At 34.8% G+C, this 22,173-nt stretch overlaps 3 protein-coding genes and 2 pseudogenes across 6 annotated transcripts; 2 read left to right on the plus strand and 3 right to left on the minus strand.

The window, feature by feature from the left end:
• The first annotated feature begins 1,185 nt into the window (after positions 1 to 1,185).
• LOC148573746 (uncharacterized) lies at positions 1,186 to 1,737 on the plus strand. The gene has a single exon (XM_088505835.1). The coding sequence runs from the start codon at positions 1,186 to 1,188 to the stop codon at positions 1,735 to 1,737; it is 552 nt and encodes a 183-aa protein (XP_088361961.1).
• A 129-nt stretch (positions 1,738 to 1,866) lies between these two features.
• On the plus strand, positions 1,867 to 11,761 carry LOC107627265 (uncharacterized; annotated as a pseudogene).
• Positions 11,762 to 12,261: 500 nt separating this feature from the next.
• On the minus strand, positions 12,262 to 21,590 carry LOC148573747 (uncharacterized). 4 transcript variants are annotated; one of them, XM_088505325.1, is made up of 9 exons: positions 21,484 to 21,590; positions 20,379 to 20,448; positions 15,558 to 16,186; positions 15,216 to 15,463; positions 14,841 to 15,044; positions 14,657 to 14,749; positions 14,440 to 14,547; positions 13,117 to 13,510; positions 12,262 to 12,356 (listed from the first exon to the last, which is right to left on the minus strand). In XM_088505325.1, exons 2-8 carry the CDS (start codon positions 20,384 to 20,386, stop codon positions 13,124 to 13,126), a joined length of 1,677 nt encoding a protein of 558 aa, XP_088361451.1. In that variant the 5' UTR covers positions 20,387 to 20,448; positions 21,484 to 21,590; the 3' UTR covers positions 12,262 to 12,356; positions 13,117 to 13,123. The 4 variants fall into 4 exon arrangements, with proteins under 4 accessions (XP_088361451.1, XP_088361449.1, XP_088361452.1 ...); XM_088505323.1 differs by lacking the exon at positions 12,262 to 12,356 and adding an exon at positions 12,712 to 12,932; XM_088505326.1 differs by lacking the exons at positions 12,262 to 12,356; positions 14,440 to 14,547 and adding an exon at positions 12,712 to 12,932.
• On the minus strand, positions 16,588 to 17,882 carry LOC148573748 (uncharacterized). The gene is made up of 2 exons (XM_088505327.1): positions 17,473 to 17,882; positions 16,588 to 17,356 (listed from the first exon to the last, which is right to left on the minus strand). Exons 1-2 carry the CDS (start codon positions 17,880 to 17,882, stop codon positions 16,588 to 16,590), a joined length of 1,179 nt encoding a protein of 392 aa, XP_088361453.1.
• LOC148573749 (uncharacterized) lies at positions 17,933 to 20,000 on the minus strand (annotated as a pseudogene).
• Positions 21,591 to 22,173: the final 583 nt, after the last annotated feature.

Genomic DNA, 22,173 nt, shown 5'->3' on the forward strand with positions numbered 1-22,173 from the left:
CTTCCTTCTCTATCTGCTTCCAGGTTTCATTTCGGTTCTATTCCATTTCTTTGATGCTTTATTTTACTGCTTCCTTTTACTTCTGTCTTTAATTTTGCTTTAGTGGATTAGGAGGTTTTAGGTTAGATAATTTATAGTTTTCTGGATTGAATATGAATATGTAATGCTGGCTAATTACTTGAATCATTTTCTGAACTCTGAATGTTGCTATGTCTAGATTGTGATGATATTGAACTGTGCTTGCTGCAATGTAGATTAAAACTGTGATTGCTGCTCAGAATTTTTGTACATGTTATGCTTGTAAATTGCTTAAACGGAATTTTTGATCCAACTTCTATGTCTGATCAGCATAAGTTTTGAATTTCCTTCCATTTGGCATTGTTAATTTCTAATTGTGCACACTTTCTGTTGAAAAATGTAACTGCTGCATGAGATGATTTGGCTTATGCACCATGCTTTTGTTGAAACATCAACCAGAACTCACATTACCTTGAGAATTTTGTTACTTGATGTCAATCTGTTGCTGAGCATATCATCCGATGCTGATCCACTGCATTATATGCTGACTACCGAACCATTTTGTTTTAAATCCAAACTAGCTTGAATAGTATCAATCTTCAATTCTGTTTGGCGCTTTTGCAGCAGTGAATATAATGTTTATTTGGTGAATTGAATAACTGCTTATTCATGTGTGTTTAACATCAAAGCCATGTACACAACAACTTGTTCCTTCAAGTTTTTGAGCAATGCAACCTTGTTTTTCAATCGAACATTGCTTTGGACAACAAATTGTGTATATGTGGTGATTTCATATCTTCTAAACATGAATATGCATAGGCTTTCACTCTGAATCTGATTTGTACCCATTGTGCCAATTTTTTACAAATTTTTCAACTTTTAAGGCACAATGGCGACAATCAGTTTCTTTCCATTCAATTCACAGACACAATGCACCTAAGTCATATACATGCTTTCATTGTTTGTTCATTCATTCATTTATTACTTAGGTTGCTTGATTTTGGGAAAATGCATTCTCTTTGGAACATTCTACTATTTACACATGTTTTTCCCTAATTGGCATTTGTTTATCTGACTGGCTCTTAATTGAATTGTTCGATTATATCCTTCTTCTTTTTGTGATTTTATCTGTTCCCTGAGTTGTATTCTATTTTTGTCTTTTTCAGGATGGGCCGTAAGGGAAAGGAGAAAGCCAACCCCTTGGCTCGTCCTCCTCCTCCCGTGCCGCCAAGTGACCATCCGGATACTTTCATTAACTCTGAGGCCCAAGAACAATATAAGAAACTAGAAAAGCGCGCCTTTCATTATGAGAGGAAGCTAAACCTGCCTGAGAAGTATGCGGATGCCATTCTAAACAGAATCAATTTTTACCAGTGGGAATTCGTAAAATTCGACCCGGTGGAAGTAAATGAACACCAGGTCAAAGAATTTTACGCAAATTTCCTAAAGAGGGATGCCCAAACTGTTTTTCTCAGAGGTGTCACCTTGGATACCTCTGATACTGCTTTAGAGGCCCTCTTAGGCATCCCGCATATTCCTCCGGCTAGGGACGCTTACACTCAAATAATGAAGGACGTCTCATTGGGCAAGATTTCCTTAGATGTGGTCCTGGAAAAGATTGGCCAGCCTGACGCTAGATGGGAATATAGCAAGGGAGAGCAGGCAGTCCCATTGAGCATTGCATGCACAGATCTCAACCCGGAGGCAAGGATCTGGTAGCAGATCATTGCCGATTACATCCTTCCTAGCACGCATGCCACGCATATCAGAGTTCGTGTGGCAGTGATACTATGGGCTATTCTGGAGGGAAAGGGGATCTCTGTTCTTCCCCTTATCAGAGAGTCAACGATGAAGGTGAACCAACAGTTAAAATTCAACGTTCCCTTTCCATTACTGATTACCAGATTAGCAGCCTTATCTGGTGTAGAGAGACGCCCAACAAATCGGACGTCTGTCTACCTCAGTAAGCAGCCTTTCTTGCCATACAGAAATTACGACGGGCCACCCCAAAAGAAGAGGAAGACCTCTGCGCCTTCAACAGCCACAGCAGAGCCATCAGCACCTCCCACAGCTCCTGTACCCACACCACGACCTCAGGCACCGTATGAGTTGTGTCGAGATATCCTCCAGGCCATGCACCGTTATGAGCGCCGTAATGCTCGCTGCTTCCAGTGGATAGTGGCAAAGTCTGAGGGTAGAGACCCTGGGCCACCTCCTCCAGATACACCAGAGCCAGAGGCCCAGGAGCTTGCATCGCAGGAGCCAGCAGCTGAAGCTAGCCAGGTAGTCGAGCACCCAGGCCAGAGACCAGCGGAGCCTAGGGTTGAGGAGGTAGTAGCTGAGGAGCGTGGAGTTAAGGAGCAGATAGTTGAGGAGCTTACATAGTATAAGATTGAGGAGCCCACAGCTGAGGAGCCGAGAGTAGAGGAGCCCACAGCTGTAGCCGAGCCTAGAGCACAGACCACCACACAGCCATCCAGCGCCCTCATTGTCTACCAGCGTCACCACCACCCACCACCGCCCGGCGGTGGAGCTTCACATGGTTGACCTCTCCAGATTGGTTCCTTTAGCACTGAGGACAGTGCATGACTTAAGTGTGGGGGAGGATCTTCTATTTTTGGGTGTAAATATTCTCTCCTGAACACTTCTATTTAGTTTATTTTAAGTTTTTATTATGCTTTTTTTTTGGATACTTTTAGCACTTTGACTTATGCACTTTTTATTTTGGTATATATATATTAGTCACTTTTAGTTATCCTTAGTATTGCATTTCTAGTTTTGGTATATATATATTGCATCTTTATATTGCTTGGTACATAGTATAGATATGGATTGTGATTGGATGATGTGAATAGCTTATGCCTAGATATCTTGATCCTAATTGTTCATGTTACTTTTTGCTTGTTGAAAATTAGGAAAAGAACTAGGAAAGTTTGAAAAATTTTGCATCCATCACATCATACATACATATAGGAAATAATTTTGGTGAAAAACAACAAATTTACCAAGAAATTTTGTTTCAAGGGCATGCTATTAAATTGATTGAGAAAACTATTTTCAAACTTGCTTGAATGATTTCTTTTGGAACATAGAAGAGTAAAGAACAAATACCTTGTGAGTTTTTGAGCTACATTGAGTGGTTACACATTTTAACCACTAACTCTGTTCATTGTATGATATATCTCTTCTATCATTGTAATCTTGGTTTTACTTAATTCTTTATTTCCATTAGTTGATGTATTGAATTGCATTGAGCATGATTGAGGCCATCTTTGATAAAAGCTTACTTTACCCATATAGCCTTACCCTTGTATCTACCATTGTTAACCCCTTTTGAGCCTTATCTACCCCATTGTTCTTGATATTAGCACAGCACAACCTTAAGCAAAAAACCATGATTTATCTTGGATTGTATCCTTGATTAGCTTAGGTTAATGAAGTGTGTTTCGTGTAAGTGTAGGGGAATCTTTTGGGAAACACTGGTAGGGAATGAAAATGTTTAATTTTGGTATCTCATTGAAAACTTTGGAAAATAGGAACATTCATGTATGAACTACTTAACCATATGCAATTATCACTAAAAAAAAAAAAAAAAAAAAAAAAAAAAAAACAAAACACCTTTTACCATAAAAAGGGCGCAAAGTCACCCAAAAGGGTAAACAAATGGATAAAGAATTGCATATGTGATGTTTATAAGACAAGCATACATGAATGTTAATGAATAAGAATTGATGGGATGTTAGGATTGCATTTTGTTTTGATTTGATTGATATAGGTTGATGTGGATACTTAAACTAATCAAGGATTCAATTGCATTTAGTCCACTTAACCATATCTACCCCACCTTGACTCTAACCTTATTACAACCATATGAAGTCCTCATGATAATTGCATTCATGCATCACTTATTGTTGATTGTTAGATGAAAAGTGATTCCTTGAAAGCATGATTAGAAGAGACTTGAGTGAATTGACCCTTAGACACCGAGTGATTAGAGTGTACACACGCCTAGTGAGGGTTCAATTATTCAATTCTATGTCTGCACCTTTCTTATCATGCATTCATGCAAGTTACTTCAATTTAATGCGTCGAATCAATTCTTTAGATTTTTAATTGCATTGGATCATTTCCTTGCTTGGCCCTACTTGTCTAAACTTGCTTGGGAATTTGATTGTTTGTTTTCACCAATTTCATATAGATACCATAGATAGATAGATAGATAGATAGATATATAGTATTTACATACTTGCATGCATATAGGTAGTTGCATTTAATAAGTTGATTACCCCCTTTTTTTATCATTCTCCTTGTCAGTTTAGCATGAGGACATGCTATTGTTTAAGTGTGGGGGAGTTGATGAGTCCATATTTGATGGTATACTTTGACTCAAATTGGATGGATTCTAGCACATGAACTCACACTTAAGCACCAAAATAATATACTTTTGTGTTTAATCCCTAGTTTGATCCTAAATGTACAAATATGCAATTTTGTGCTTTAATAGAGCAATTTAATCCCACCTTTGTGCCATTCGATGCCGTGATATATTTTGTGAGTAATTTCAGGCCTTGAAGGCAAGAATGGATGGGCAAAAGTGAAGGAAAGCATGTACAAGGGAGACAACATGAAGAAAACAAAGAAAGTACACACAGTGACGTGTGCATGCGCACGAGTGCCTGTGCGTACACACAGGAGAATTTCTAGCCGTGTGTGTGGACGCACACATCTGTACATCCGCACAGGTCCCAACACATGATTTCATTAATGAAACATGTGACTTGCATTTTCTGAGGCCTTTTGGGCCATTTTGGAAGGATGGAAGGCTGAAATGGAAGGCTATATAAAGGGGATATCAACACATTTAAAGGCATTAGGTTTTAGTTTAGTTTTTCTTAGTATTAGGAAGCTTCTATAGGAGTAGGAGTAGGAGTAGTATAGCTTTGCTTTCTTAGGGTTTATCAATTTCCATTGTAGCATTTTATAGCAAGCTTGATCTTTGATTTTACTTCTTCAATTGTAAGTACTCTCAATTTCCTCTTTAATTCAAGCACTTTTACTTCCATTTCCTTTTGGTTCAAGTTACTTTTTTCATATTGCAATTTTGTGTTACTTGAAGTTTTGACTAATGAATTTTACATTTCATGCTTCCTTTACGTTTGATTGCTTGTTTGTGTTTGGTTTGGTTGATAGTTGGTTATAGTTTTCCATTTTACTTTGCAATTTCCCATGTTTTATTCTTATGCACACAAGGTATTTGTGAAAATGCCAACCTTAGATTCTGAGTATATTTTCCCACCTTGGCTCGTGGTTTGAGTTCCTAGGATACTAGAGTCATAATGTTCGACATTTAGTGGTAATTTTTGGGTAGTTAGTTGACTCTTGTTTCCATTGACGCTAGCCTTTTATCAACTAGTTTGGTAAGTTGGTTAGGACTTATGGATTAAGGTCAATTATGCTTGCTTGACTTACTCCTCGATGGTTGGGGTTGACTAGGCAAGATTGACTCATCATAATTACCATAGTTGTGGTTATGGCGATGATAGGATTCCTTGGATCCTCATTCCCAAGTCAAGGCTCTTTCATTGCATTTATAGCATTTTCACTAAGTTTTTATCTTGTCTCCCCTTTACTTGCATAAAGTACAATTTTGAGCATTCCTTAGTTCTTTTATTGCTTACGTTCTTTTAATCTTTCATTTCTTGCTTGAAAACCCCCTTTTCCTCATCCCTCAAAACCAAAAGAGAAAACATTTCATTTGCATTCCTAGGGAGAACGACCCGAGGTTTCATTACTCTCGGATAATTTGTTTTGAATTTATTATTTGATTTGAGCATTACTTGTTGGCTTGGAACTATACTTACAACGCTAACCTTATTTTGAGATAAAATTCCTAGCCGACGGTTTTGTTCACTCATCAGGCCCACTTGGTGAGTGTTTGGGCTAAGCTTAATTGAGATCCATATGCTAGGAGGCTCCTGGGGCGTCGAACGCCTGCCTGGAATCCTTTGTGGGCGTTGGATGCCAGTTTTGAGCCTTCAATTCTGAAGCAAAGTATAAACTATTATACATTGCTGGAAAGCTCTGGATGTTAGCTTTTCATAGCCATTAAGAACGCTCCATTTGGACTTCTGTAGCTCCAGAAAAGCTCTTTTGAGTTCAAGGAGGTCAGATCCTGACAGCATCTGCAGTGCTTTCTCTGTCTCTGAATCAGACTTTTGCTCCAGCTCCTCAATTTCAGCCAGAAAATACCTGAAATTGCATAAAAACACACAAACTCAAAGTAGAATCCAAAAATGTGTATTTTGCACTAAAACCTATGAAAACTTAATAAAACTTAAACGAAACATACTAAAAACTATATGAAAATGATGGCAAAAAGCGTATAAAATATCCGTTCATCATTCCGCGTACGCATGCACTCCCAGACTTGTAAAATTTTGTAAAGTTGCAGAAATCAGTTTTAAACACCAAACTTTAAATGTTCATAACTTCCTCTACAAAACTCCATTTTCCTCAAACTTTATATTGTTTTAAAATTCTTAAAACAACCTTTATATTGAAGATTCGAGGCTCAAGTTATGATCTGCCAAAGTTCGCCAAAAATCAAGTTTTACAAAATCAGCAAGGTTCTCTAAATCTCAAAATTTCACAACCAAAACCAATTCATAAACATTCAAAACCACACAAAAACTCACCATTCATTCCCACCGTCACAACCATATGTTTCCCCAGTTACCAATTAACTTCATCCATCATTTTAAACCTATTTCATTCAACTTTATAAACATAATTCAACAAAACTTCCCAAATTCTCAATCAAGATTCCAACCTTCACAATTTTACAGAATTTGACTCTTCACTAACACAATTTATCATATTTCATCATAATTTATATAGTTATCATTATTCACCCCAACATCAACAATTATCATCATAATTCATCCAAAATCATCATAAACACCAATAATGATAATCCACTATTAACAATTCAAACATATCCTATGGTCCACTAGCCTAAGTGTCGAGAAATATTACATATTACATAGAGAAAATTGAAATCATACCTTGGCCGATTTCTAATATGCACCGCACACTAAATTTGAGTCCAAAAGAAGCCTCCAAGCATCAACTAATCCACCAATCAACTCCAACAAGCATCAACAATAAAATTTTCTAACCTATACACATTAATTTACCACAAACCAATACCTAGGGTTCCTAAATACACAATTTCACAAGGGATAAGAGCAAGCTTACCTTACCCATAGTTGATTAGTACAAAACCCAATAGGAACCAAGTGCTAGAGTGTACCTAAACATCCAAAATCACAAAAATCCACTCAAACCAAAATCCAAAATTTCAAAATTCACAATGGCTGAAAACTGGGCTGGGATTTTCGAAATGCTTACCAGAATACCTAGCTAGAAGTGACGGATTCGACGAGAGCTTCGCATGGCCGCAAACCATTCACGAATCGGAGCTCCGTAACTCAAGTTATGGACAAAAGAAGAAGAAGGTGAATAGTGCAAACCCTCACCTCCACTCTTCTCACTTCAGCAGCGCCCCTTTCTTGTTTTAGGGTTAAAAATGGGCTAAAATGCTCACTAGTTGCGTTTATATATGTTGGGTTTGGCCGTTCTAACCCGTTAGCGTTTAAGGTCTGTTTGGCCCAACTTTGGGCTAACTCCTTAGAATTAGTGTCTAGTTTTCAACTTTAAATTGTTTTTGTCTTTTCAAAACAATAAATTCAATTTTTAAAATCTTATTTTTCTAAATACGCAGTACCGGAAAGACTAGAGCCGGTACTGCCGTATTTTTTCAAAATATTTTCGCAAAAGATACATTTTTCCACTTAGAAAAATTCATTGAATTCAAATTTTACCTTTTTATTTTTAAAATATCATTTCTATATTTTTTATCCTATTTTGGGCAGTTAAAATTATTATTTTATTAAAGCGGTTATTTTGGTTCTTACAATAGGCATTCATTCAATGCCTTTCTTTATGATATATCTTATCAAACTTTATAATTCTGATTAATTGATTATTGTTTTTTCACTTCTCAATGTTTAAGAAGTATGAGAAAATTAACCCTTGAATGTGCAGAAATTCTGCTACATCACTAAAGATACATACACGAAATCACAGGTAAATTTTAAAAATAAGTTTTTTTTTTCACTAACATTTTTTCTCTTTCTACTAATTGTCTTTTTTTTCCTATATTTTAATTATCAATATGTTCATCTTAGATCTATAGCCTTGGTAAAAACCAGTAGATGAAACTGAATTTTATTGTGTCTTTACTTTCTTTTTTATGTCTGGTCGTTATAAAGTTTTCAAGAGACAATAATTTGCTATATGTATAGGCAAGTAATTTTTTTTCCTTACAAGAATTCACACCAGATGATGGAATTCTTTATCTATATTAGTTCATCATGATTTGTAAAAATTTCAGGTGATGCTGAAAATCAAAAGCAAACATGTTGCAGGAATCATTACCAAAAAAAAAAGAGAGTAAGCTATTTTTGGCTTCACAAATCACAATATTGTTTTTCTTATATATAGGGATAATCCTTATCATAAACAGATACTAAAGTCTTTGTAATCTTAAATTTGCAGATGTTGTGCTAGATATTTGCACAAACTTACCAACATGGCTAGGGAGATAGAAGGAAAAAGAAGAAAGAAGAAATAAGAACTCATAATGCCCAGCTGCATGCTACTATCTCAGTGGCTATAGTGGCTTCTTTTGTGGCAGCCATCGCGACTGCAATGGCTGCTTCATCTACACCAAGCAAGGATGAGAGGATGGCCAAAACTAGCATGGTTGTGGCCTCTACAACCACATCGATGGCCGCGTAGTGTGTCGAGGCTGCTGAGACAATAGGGGCTGAGAAAGATCACCTAGCTTCTGTGGTTAGCTCAGCTGTCAATGTCAGCTCTCATGATGATATCACTACTCTTTTCGCTACAGTTGCAACAGGTAGCACTCCTTGATGACACTGTTAAGAATCAACAAGTGTATAGTTGCATTGTCAATTAGCCCCTCATAGGACAAAATGTGTCTTGTGTTCATGCTGCCATGGGTAGTGTGACACTAAGAGATAGTAATGATGACCCTGATCTTAATTATTAATGTTTGCAGCTCTAAGAGAAGTAGCTACCCTGAAGGCAAGAGCATTAAAAGAGGTATGGAACATTGCTGCAGTGACACCATTAGAGGAAGGCAGGGGAGGGATTGGAATTTGTGGCAAAGGTACTACAAATACCAATTACAATAAATATAACAATACAAACACAAGTGATAGTAGGGAGATTCTTAATGGAGAAAATTTTCTAGGCGTCGGCAGCCAAGAGCTACTTGCTAAGGGAAGTGACTTACTCAAACGAACCTGTAAAGGTAACAAAACATCAATCACAAGTGTTGCTGCTAGTATTAAATCAATTTTATTTTGTTGGCAAAATGACTTGACATAGTAATGAATAATGATGAAAACTGCAAGTGATTTTTAGTGGAAAATAGTTTCTGTTTAAATACATCGAATAGGCCAGGTAACTTTTTTTCCTTTCAAGAATTCACACCAGATGATGGGATTCTTTATCTGTATCAGTTCATCATAGTTTGTAAAATTTTTAGGTGATGCTGAAAAATGAAGAGCGGATATGTTGCAGGAACCATTACCAAAAAGAAAAAGAGTAAGCTACATTTGGCTTCACAAGTCACAACATTGTTTTCCTTATATATGGGGATAATCCTAATCATAAATAGATACTAAATTCTTTGTAATCTTGAATTTGCAGATGTTGTGCTAGATATTTACAGAGACTTACTAGTATGGCCAGGGAGACATCTGCTTAATGATGACGAAAAGCGTAAATACTTTTGGTTAAAGACAGATCCAAGGGGAGTTGTAGAGATTGAGTTGGGAAATATGATATCTGGACTTAAGGGGTTTCCAGGCTTCTTTTCCATTATTGTACAAAGACGTGTAGATTTGGAAACTGATCTATGCATCTTATAATAATTACTATTAATTGAGTCTCTAGTTATTGCTGACAACTAAACTAAATTCAAATTATATGCATTATAATGCATTTTGCATATGTGTAACCATAGATAGTCATATGTGGCAAGGACTCAACTCAAGAAACTTTGTAACTTAAGCAAAAATCCTCTGCTGTCTGAAACTCTGAATTTGTTCAATTGTAGGAGTTTTATTTATTTATTTGCGTAATTATGCTTTGTCTCAAGTCCCTATAATTCTTAAGAATTTCAGCTGGGGTTTTATCTCTTTATTTTTGAATTTTATTGTGTACAAATTTATTTAATAATTAAATGATATACATGTCTCTTTTGTATTTTCAATACAAAAATCATCCTTATTTTTAGCCAAAAAGATAACCTTTCAATGGTTGCATATTTAGTTTAGAGGCAACACTTATATGGGTTGTATAACTAGAAGAATAGACAATACTTCCAAGGGTTGCATATCAACTTGACAGGCAACACTTTAGCAGGTTGTAAATTTAAATAAATAGGCAACATTTCAACGTGTTATATATTCTAAACAATAGGCAACACTTCAACGTGTTGCATACTCAGAAAAAAAGACAATGCTTTTTGCTTGTAGCTGAAGTATGACAGCTAAAAGAACAGGTGTAAAGTGTTGTCTAAAACAGTTTAGAAGCGTTGTGTGTTTTAAAGAATAATCAACATTTCTGAAGAGTTATCAACATTTTTGAAGAGTTGTCTATGGAAGCGTTGCTTTTGAAGCAAAAAAGCGTTGCCTTGACCTAAGGTAACGACCGCATCTGCAAGGCCTCCAAAAACGTCTCAAGTTCCAAAACGTTGTTATAGATTAAAGACAACCTTTTATCAATCTTTAGACAACACTTTTTAAATATTGTCTCAGCTCTAAAATGTTGTAATATGAGGATGAAAAAAGTGGTATAGCTAGTCATATTATTAAAAAGAATTTTGTAAGGGTCTAAAACTCCCCACAAAACACAAATAAAATTCTTACAAAAATAATTGTCGCTACTATTTAACGGATTTTTTTAATATAAAGATCATATTATTCTAAAATAAAAATATTAAAGGTCGAAGTATCTATTTTTTTTTTTTTACTGAAATCACCTTGTCCTTCGTAAAAAAGGATAAAGTCCGGATTGAGTGTTTTTTTTTTATTGAATTTTTTTTTTTGCTATCCATATACTAGTTAATTACTGTTAATTAATACTCTAATTGATTAGTTAATAAATTTAATCCCAGAAATATAGATGCAAAGCCATCATCAAACTAAAATTTTAATATTCAAACATGAAACTAAAATTTTAATATTCAATCAACTACTTTTACTTGACAACTTTATGAATGAAGAAGAGTTCTATCGTGCACTACAACATTTTCAGGTTGAGGCAACATTTAAAAAGGGTTGCCTAAAGGCTGACAAAAAGTTGCTTTTGATCAATGGCAACACTTTTGGGCCTAAGGCAACGTTTTTGGTCGGCGTTGCATATGCAGCCGTTGCCTTAGATCAAGGCAACACTTTTTTGTTTCAAAAGCAACGCTTTTGAGAGCAACACTTGATAAGTGTTGCCTTTGGTTGAAAAACAACAACACTTCAAAGGTGTGTTTGAGACAACACTTTTGCAGTGTTGTCTCCTCTCTCGTATTTTGGTCACTACTAAAAAGTGTAGCCTATTTGCAATAAAATGCAACTCTTTTACGTGTTGCTTATAAGTTGTTGCTTATTAGTTTTGAATATGCAACCCTTTAAAATATTGCCTTTTCTTTTGGATATGCAACCTATACAAGTGTTGCTTTTTCTTTTGGATATGCAACCATACAAGTGTTGTCTAATATTCAAAATATGCAACTAATAAAAGGGTTGTCTTTTTGATAAAAATAAAAATTATTTTTGTAATAAAAATATAAAAAATAAAATTTACAATAAAATTTTTTGTTCATACATGTGTAATTATTTTAATTAATAAATAAATTTGTGCACAATAAAAAATAATTATAAAAGAGACAAAATAACTAAAAATAAAATTCTAATTAAAATAGATATTAAAAAGTTCAATTAGTATTTCTAATACATGTTCATCAATAATTCTCAACAAAATAATAAAATTTTTGTCTAACAATAATTGTCATAACAAAATAGTAATTAATATCAATCAAAATAATATCAAAATATCTATGCTTGACTTTGTTGGAACAATCTGATAATGTGTGGATCCAAAATCAGTGCCAAATGAAAGCTTTTCGGTAACATCAGAGTAATGGTATGATGAACTCAAAATCCTCTTGCCTCCACTGAGTCCAATAACTGCTGCATTTAAATGAATTGGGGTTTAGTTAAAGTTGCATTTAAAAAAAAATTGAAACATAAAAGGTGCAATAACGGAAAATGATGCATGGTATGTGTTTGATGAAGTACCTGAGTAAACTGAGAAAGAGAAATGCAATTCAGATAATGATGAATGCTCCAAAAAGGTATTAGCTTAGTAGTTCTTATTTAGAATCATAGAATCAGAAGGAACAAGCTCACAGGAAGAGACTTCACTCACATAACTGTTTGGTGTGGAAGGAAATAACGTTGCTGCTATATTAGATTTTTCTCTTTTATTTTTTAATGATTATTCTTTTATTATCACTATCGTATAAAATTAATTAATTTATGTTTGAGAGAAAGCAACAGAGAAATAAATGACTGAAACATAAATTTGAAGGGGGAAAAAATGAAAAGATAAAGATATGAAACAACTCCCTTGACAATTTCTGTCATTCCTGCGAATGAAACAGCAGTTACTAGAGTCTGTTGCAGTGACAACACGCATCACTCCCCAACATAGCCACATTATTTCAGCAATGAGGAAAAAATTTTCTTCCTCACAGTAGCACAACGCTACAAAAATAAGTAATTAAAAAGGAAAAAAAAAGATGATTGATTAAAAATAGCAAGAGTGTATTGCAGAAGCCACCATGAAGTAAGATGGCAGAAGACAGAGAAAGCAAAGGCCAAAAATGTTGATAGTCCATTCCCAATAAATGATAAATCACAAAAATTACTGCAAATTTTTTTATTATACCTGGTCATCACTTTGGATCACGAGTTGATGAGGAAGGACGATCGTTGCCATTCGAACATTGCTTACTATTTATATCATGTGTTGATTCCTTGGCTCGTAATAAAGATAGTGCTTCATCAATATTTGTGCCAAGAGAACTCTGTTGCAAGAGAAGCTTCACAAGATCCTCCAAACTTTGGACTCTATCTTTTGTCTCATGAAGTTCAGTTTTCATTGAACTTATAGTCTCTGCATGTTGTTGCTTAATTTTAGCAATCTCCCGTTCTTTCTGCAGAGATGTTTTTGTGATTGTCCTCCCATAACATCGAACTTTTCCTGGTTGTTCTTTGCCAAATACTGCAGTAAATGCTTTCTCGGGAGTGTCTCCAGCTTCTTGGTGGCTCTTAAGTTTATCCTATTAAAAGAAAACATAACAATTTTAGCTTGTTCCACTCACTGATTCTCATGCTTCTTTCCAAAACAGCCTAAAAGTAAAGGTGTTATGTCATGGCTATTTCCTCGGTTCAAGAAGAAGCATAGCAAGAATGTGATGATGAGTTTCCCAAATAGAACTGAATCTGAGAAAGTTTCTCAAGTTCTTAAGGACATGTGAATAGTTTCAATTGAGACACTCAAGAGGGAGTTAATGGAAGCAAATGAGAGTAGGGATGCAGCATTAATGAAAGTTTCTGAGATAAGAACTTCATTGGGGAAACTTTTAATACTTTTAATAATGATATAATGAACATATTAAAAGTTAAAACTTAGATTTTATGTCCTTTACCAGTCATGTCCATATCAGCTACCCATTAAATATAAATAGATGACAGAAATTAAAGGATGATTTGATTAATTTCAAACCTAAAAAAGCAAGCTGTCTTAAATTAATGCCTACCAAATCCCAAATCACTGTTATTTTAATTAGAATTAAGAGGTAATATATCATTTAACATTTATATCTTTGACTTCTCGCCTGCTATATCTAAATAAATTAAAGCATAAGCAATTCACATGTATATTTTAATTATGGACCCCACAAAACATGATCATGTATGTTTTAAATCTACTTAATTAGTTATTTATAAATTATATTAGCTTTCAAGAAGAATCCTCCTCCAGGGGGAATTGACTTTGGTTTTAAATCTATAACAATACATTTTTTTAGTTTAAACCCTCCGGTGGAAATCTTAAGGGTAGAAGAGAATCCAGGATTTTATATTCAGGATAGGATCTTAAGTTGTATATAGGACAATCTGACTTAAAATAATACTGTAAATTAAGGCAGTTTTATTTTAGATCAATTTATAAATTAAGGCAGTTCTACTTCAACTTATTATGACTTACAATAACAGCTTGTGTTCCTGAATCAAGCTCTTTTCCTTTTCGTCCAGTTCGAGTTGCAACAAACACATCAACCTGTGATGGGTCTTCTTTGTTTTCATTCATTTCACGCTACAAGTAAGGGGAAAGAGTATTAAAAATGGCCAAAAATAATATTTATCTAGTTTTAAGATGGTCATTATACAACAAGAAAAAACTTATAAAAAATCAAAATTATTACCATTTCATTACGCACTCTTGCAAAACTTATAGGTCCCATTCGATGTTGATGTTGTTGCTTTTTACGATTTTCAGAATTTAAACGAGATAGAGCCTATACCCAACAAAATTAAAGGGAGTTATATGTAATAAACCAAAAGCATAAAAAAAGACAAAGAAACAGAATTATTTATTCTACAACTCACCTTAACAGAAGGAATACTCCAATATGCAATTAACTTTTGAAATTGAACTTCTGGAATATCTAAAGGGCGATTTTTCAGCATATCTTCAATGTTGTTATATCTCTCAAAATGCTTTCCCTTGATTCTTGTTTTGTAACCTTTCCAAGCTTCTCGAACACCAGTCATCACCCACCCTTTCCCCTCTTTTGGAAGAATGAACTTTGACTACGAAAAAGTACAAAACAAAAATTGTAAATGACAATTCAAGAACACTAAAAACAAAGACAAAACTGCAGTGTAAAACAGCAGCTATATATTTTCACAAAACTACAGCTAAGCCATACGAAATTGAAAATTTTCAGATCATAAAAAATAGATGAGAAATAAAACACTTACATTAATATATTTCCATATGCGCTTTTTGACTTTGAGGGGCACAGCTTTCCAACTAGTGTACATCAATGTTATGAAATCGCTATTCCTTCCCATTGTTCCAATAAAGTAAGTTAAATCATTCACTCTTCTTGGAGTTGGTCCCACTGCTTGTCCTTTATAAAAAGTCACCTCTTCTCTTTCTTCCCAACTTCTTGCATGGATTTTAGCACACCTTGTTTTTCCTCGTGTCCTTCTAGTCTTTGGAGTATCTATAAATATGTGCAATTTAACCATTTAAATGAATTATATAGCTATACATGCTAATGAATAAGTAAAATGATAATTATGTATAAAGTGCAGCACCTTTAACATTGTTAGTTTCCATAAGGTGATTGTCATCACCATGAAGAACTTCATCTTCATATTCACCAACATAGTCCTCATCATCCGAGAAATCATCATCATCATCATCATCTCCAACTTCATTAGCATTTACTCCACTATGTTCCTCCTCTCCTTCCACATGAATCCCATTTGTCTCCAAAAATGTATCAAGTGTCATGGCTTGACAACTTGATTTTGTATTTGTCTTCCTAAGATTTTGTTGCTTTTCTTGAATAAATCTTTCGTTTTCAGCACTTGGTTCAAAATCGTCATCTTCTCTTTCCAAATGAACCCCATGTGTCTCCAAAAATTTATCCATACCCATGGTTGGACGCTTTTTAAGATTTTCTGGTTCTTCTTCACTAGCTCCAATTTTCTGGTTCGGCATACTTTTCATTCTTTTGGAAATTGGGACTTCTTTTTGAGTGCTTTGCTTAGAAGGCATAGGAGTCACTCTCTTTTGTCCATGACCACCAGCCATCATTGGAGAGATAAAATGCTGTTTCTTATGAATTTCTGCTGTATTTTTCTGCATGAATTGCTTGTTGCTTTGATACTGTTTTACCAGTCTTCTCCGCTTTGGAGTAGTTCTTGTTTCCATTGTATTTCTAAAATAAAACAAAATAAAAGATGACATTAGACATTAGAATTTGGCAATGTAAATAAAGTTCTTTCCCAACACCAAATTCAGCCTTTAATAAATCATTAAGAAACTGAATGGAGTTGTTTGCTGAGGATATAATTGAAGACTACTATTTAATAGTAATAAACAAGAAGGAGCTGAAGGAGATAACATTGTGGAACTGAAGGAGCTGTTTGCTGAGGATGTAATTGAAGACTACTATTTAATAGTAATAAACAAGAAGGCATGTCATAAGACACATATATAAAAAAGTGATACATCTTTCATTCCACTTTCCTACTGTTTAATGCAATTAAAAAGTTAAAGTATATACATCTTTCATTCCACTTCCCTACTATTTAGTGTAATGAAGGAAAAAAGTATAAATCATTCAATGTCGTCTTCGGAATTATCTTCTGATTCTGTGTTGTATTCTTGTGAAAGAAGAACTCCTTTTGAAGCATCTATAACAACTTCGTGCAAGTCACCCCTAATCAAATCAATTTCACCATTATCATTGGGTATAGAAGGACCCATTGACTGGTCAGATGGCTCTTTTTCATATATAGCTTGGGGATCAACATCAGCTTCGTCACCTATGCTAAATAAATCCCTTGGAATTGACTTCATAACATAATGTTTATTTTGATCAAATGGATCTTGCACATAGAAGCATTGGTGTACTTGACATGCCAACACAAAAGGCTCTTCTTGATAGCATTTTTTGTTGAATTGAACATACGAAGAGCCATAGCCATCCTCTTGAGTCTCATACCAGTCACATCTAAACAATACAACCTTAAAATTTCCAAAGTAGTCTAACTCAATTATATCATTTATTCTGCCATAGTAGGAAACTTTTGCACGAATTGGATTTGGATCCTTTGCACTTGCAAAGCTCGTAGTCAACGCAACTAAAGTTACACCACTATTTTGCGTCTTGCGTCTTGCCTCACGTTGCCTAGTATGAAATCTATACCCATTGATAAAATACCCCGAATATCTTTTTGCAATCTTGTTGGGCCCTCTAGAAAGCTCCTTAATCCAATCTGGAACATTCTGACGCTTGGCACGTGCTTTAAACCATAAGGGAAAGTTCATACTATGGTTCTTAGCTTTCACCCAACTTGTTCCTTGTTGATCAGCCTCATGCTCTCTAAATCCAAAATTAGGATTTTCGTAAGTAAAACCTAGAGATAATACCATGATTCATAATTAAAAAAATTAAAAGAAATGGACAGTTCAATAATATGTTTGGTAAGTAGGATTTACCTAACATAGTCTTCAATTTTTCCACAGTTCAATAATATATAGCTATGGGCTTGGTTTCGAGACTTGTCGTCAAGAGAAAAAATCTCACCCTTCTTTGCTCCCAATGGACAGCCTTTCTTAGGAAACAAAATTGGAAATGAATGTGGAATTTCCGCTTCAAAGTCATTAGCATCATTATTCCGGGGTATTCTATTCAATTTTGTTTGAACACCATCATGTAAATAACGTGAGCAAAAAGTTAAACACTCATCAACCAAGTAGGCCTCCGCAATAGATCCTTCAGGACGACTTCTATTTCGAACATATGACTTCAAAGTACACATGTATCTTTCGGGAGGATACATCCACCGAAATTGAACTGGGCCGCCTAGTCTCACTTCATTAGCCAAATGAATAGGCAAATGCATCATTATGTCAAAAAATGAAGGAGGAAAAATCCTCTCCAATTGGCATAGTGTTATCACAATCTCTGCTTCCAATTGATTTATCTCTTCTAATGTGATAACCTTTTGACATAACTGACGAAAAAAAGAGCCAAGCCGAATTAAAGGGATTGCGACCGAATCTGGAAGTATACTTTTGATGGGAATTTGCAGCAAATAATGCAGCATAAAATGGGCATCATGAGTCTTGTAACCTGATACTTTTCTTTCTGCAAGGTTCACGCATCGAGAAATATTTGAGGCAGCACCATCAGGTAGCTTTGCTTTCTTCAAGACATCACAAAAAATTGATTTCTCAACTTTAGTCATGGAGAAACATGCTTTTGCAAACTTCACTTTTCTATGACCTCTTATTTCTTTTGGATGAAGATTCTTACGAATGCCTATTTCTTGCAAGTCATATCGAGCATTTAGGTGGTCTTTTGTCTTGCCAGATATATCCAAGAGAGTTCCAAGAATACTATCAACTATATTCTTTTCTATATGCATTACATCAAGATTGTGTCTTGATGTGTTATACTTCCAGTAAGGTAAATCAAAAAAGATTGACCTTTTCCTCCACGGGCCTTCATTCACCTTTTTTTTTGTCTTCCCAAAGGAATTCTCCATAGAATCTAAGTGACTTAAAACTTCCATGCCCTCTAGCAACGGTGGAGCTTTCCGATGTTCTTCTTTTCCATTAAATGACCTCTTATTAGTTCTCCATGGATGTTCCTCGGGCAAAAAAACACGATGACCCATATAACACATCTTCCGACTATGTGTAAGATAACTAGAACAAGTCCCATAGTTACAAGAAGGGCAAGCTAGTTTTCCCTTTGTACTCCACCCGGATAACATTGCATATGCAGGAAAATCACTAATTGTCCATAAGAGAGCTGCATGCATTTGAAAAGTTTTATTTCTTGCGGCATCGTATGTTTCTATCCCAAGTTCCCATAACTCCTTCAATTCCTCAATCAATGGTTGCAGGTACACGTCAATATCATTTCCTGGCGATTTTGGTCCCGGGATCAACAGAGAAAGCATGAAGTATTCTTGTTTCATGCACATCCATGGTGGCAAGTTATAAGTCATTAAAATAACCGGCCATGTGCTATGAGATATACTCATGGTTCGAAACGGATTGAATCCATCGCTCGCCAAACCAAGTCTCAAGTTACGAGGTTCCTTGGCGAATTCTGAATGTCGGTTATCAAAATCTTTCCATGACTGACCATCAGCAGGATGCTTTAGCTTTCCATCCTTTTTACGCTCTTCCTGATGCCAACTCATATTCTTAGCGGTCTTTGAGCACATGAATAGCCTTTAAAGCCTGGGAATTAGGGAAAAGTGCCGTAATGTCTTTGCAGGAATGTTGTGAGCTTTCTTTGAAGATATGTCACCTTCAACTACCGCAGGCTCAATCCAACGAGAAGTTCCACATTCATGGCAACATGTTTCATTCTCGTGCTCTTTCCAATATAGCATGCAGTCATTTGGGCATGCATCAATCTTTTTATAATCAAGACCTAAATCTCTCACCATAGCCTTGGCTTTGTTGAAAGAAGAAGGGAGATTCAAGTTAGGAATAGCCTCTTTCAACAACTCCAGGAGGGAAGTGAACGAGGCATTGCTCCATCCATGTAGACACTTCAACAAGTATAGTCGGATGGTGAAAGATAGCGTAGAAAATCCCTTGCAACCAGGATATAGTTCCTTGCTAGCCTCGTCAACCAAATTATAGAACTTCTTTGCATCTTCGTTCATACCTTCTTTTTCTCCCTCAACATCTGCCACATTCCTAAACCTTTCGTCTAGCAAGCCTTCAATGTCATCGCATGAATAAATCTCATCGGTATCACCAGTATCGACATCCATACCAATTACACTTTCCCCATGATTAACCCATCGTGTATAGCCCTTGACAAATCCAAAGCATATTAAATCGCTATAAATAGACTCTCTTTGACCCCAAAGGAAGTTGCAACATTTAGCACAAGGACATAGAATTTCCTCTCCTTGAGGATTTCCAACGGAGTAAGCATAGTCCAAGAATCTATTGACGCCGTCTCTAAACTCTTGGCTATGTCTTGGTAAACTCATCCAGTTCTTGGATGAGTCCTGGGAAAACCTAATTGTTCATAGTGATATTACTATTAAACTAAAACTTGCTATATATGCACGGTTGCTCAATATAAAATATATAAAAAGAAATATTAAAAAAATGCTTTTATATTTTAAAAGAAATATTAATAATTCTTTTATTATTCTAAAAAGCTAACCAAATGCAAACTAATCATAATTCTTTTATTATTCTAAAAGAAATATTAATAATTACTTTTGAAAAGATATATTTTAGAATAAAAATGCTTTTATATTTTAATTTTTTAATTAAACAATCAGTATTTTGTTACATAAAAAAGTGCAAAAGAATAATATAAACATATAAAAACAAATAAGTATAAGATAAAAATATCTTACGAGGTCATGCCGCAACAATTTGCACTTAGTGTTCAGCTGCTTATACCCAAGTATGAGTGAAGGAATCAATCTGATTAAGAAGGAGAGACTAGAGGAGATGAGAAAGAGTATGAGTGAAAATGAATTGTGACTTGCATAGAATCAATCTGATTCTGCACTTAGTGCAGCTTTTATATACACAAGAGAGTGCAGGTTTTATATAAACAAAAGCACTATTAATACTACTGCCATTTTATTCTTTGTAGCTGTCCATCTTTTGATATATTACTGCAAATCACATTCATGAATTTTGTACATAAAGGGAACAAAAGCTTTTAAACACTATTAGCAAGGCCATTAAAAAAATATAAATAATTTTGATTAATATTTTTAAGATACTTAATAACCAAATATATTAACGTGGTTGTGATTAAAAGTTTGGAAGGTTGAAAAGTACAGGAGGTAGAAATTTGATCATCCAAGTGTTTGACACTTGTATCTATATCATTTGGAAGCTAAGCTGTTCTTTTAAATCCCCAAATCAAGAAACAAAGTTACTCATCCAAACTAAATAACGAATTATGAGCCACATGAAAAGAAAATGATAACAAAGATAAGAAGAGGTCCACAGAGCCAGTCAAAAAAACAAGGATAAGATACGTACATGATGACTATATATAAAGAAAAATACAAAGAAATATTTATGAATATACGCATTAATTTGTACAATGAAGTAGCCATATATATCTATTCCGAATAGGTTCCCCCAATGGAAACAAGGCATGTGATGATGCAAGTATTGGTCTTAGTAGTTCCAAGAATGGATACAACTCATTCTGGCAGTTAATAATAATAATAATAATAATAATAATAATAATAATAATAATAATAATAATATTGATAGATCCTAGCTTTTTGAGGCACCGTTAAGTACAACTCGTTCAACTGAAACAATTGAGATAGCAGCCGACCGTATAACAACCACTTATCTATGTACTCTGCAACCATCTCTGCAGTCACACCTATTTTTTCTAGCAAAGGCCCTGAGCATATAAACTCAAAAAGGTCCTGCACAGAGGAAACTTGAGCCGGTTTCGTAGGGAATACAGAATATAAAGGACCTTACCTGTATTCATTGATGCCAGAAGTATTTGTTGAATTAAAACCATGTTGCAGCCATGAATTTCCACTGCCTACATGAAGGAATTGGAATCATAAATGGTAGCTAATTTTTTGCAGCAAAAGATTAACAGTTATGCCAAAGAGGAAATGAATTTCAACACAGTTATACTGTAATGTCAATTTGTCAACCAATCATACATTGAGGTCTCTATTACAAAAATCAAATACTTCTAGCTGTCTTTAATGTTGCAAGTGATTGTATCAAAACAGTCACAGTCATCATAAACACAACACAAATAGTCACTGTTCTTTTCATAATTTCTTAACCTGTTTCTGAATGAAAGAAGTTAGATTATGGTTGAAACTCTAGCATAACACAAGGCCTAATAATCCAACATGCAATCCCAATTTTTTCTAACAGGCTATGAGTTTTACATAGACCTTTAAATTATAGAAACTCCAATACCTTATCATATAAACACTTATCCTAAAAGTTTAAGCTATTAGTTAGAGACACAGTTTTCAATCTCCAAATTTATAATGAAAAAATCTCAAAGTAACAGAGTAAAGATACACAAACACCACTGTTTTAATTAAACAAAATAAAGAGAACTTTTTTAATCAATATGATAAGATAGTTGATTAAAACTCATAAATTCAAATTAAGTGACATCATTAAAATTTAAAATTCCAT

The sequence above is a fragment of the Arachis ipaensis genome, chromosome B2, assembly GCF_059453495.1.
Source record: "Arachis ipaensis isolate K30076 ecotype BB chromosome B2, ASM5945349v1, whole genome shotgun sequence".
In the NCBI taxonomy this organism is placed as follows: Eukaryota; Viridiplantae; Streptophyta; class Magnoliopsida; order Fabales; family Fabaceae; genus Arachis; species Arachis ipaensis.

Excerpts from the sequence above, each read along its gene's own strand:
- LOC148573746 (XM_088505835.1), top strand. The coding sequence starts at position 1,186 with ATGGGCCGTAAGGGAAAGGAGAAAGCCAACCCCTTGGCTCGTCCTCCT.
- LOC148573747 (XM_088505325.1), bottom strand. Across the intron at positions 15,045-15,215 it reads GCATATGGAAATATATTAAT|TCAAAGTTCATTCTTCCAAA; the intron begins GTAAGTGTTTTA and ends ACTTTTTCGTAG. Across the intron at positions 13,511-14,439 it reads CAGGAACACAAGCTGTTATT|GATAAACTTAAGAGCCACCA; the intron begins GTAAGTCATAAT and ends TTCTTTTAATAG.
- LOC148573748 (XM_088505327.1), bottom strand. The coding sequence starts at position 17,882 with ATGATGCATTTGCCTATTCATTTGGCTAATGAAGTGAGACTAGGCGGC. Across the intron at positions 17,357-17,472 it reads AAAATTGAAGACTATGTTAG|AGAGCATGAGGCTGATCAAC; the intron begins GTAAATCCTACT and ends TTTTGGATTTAG.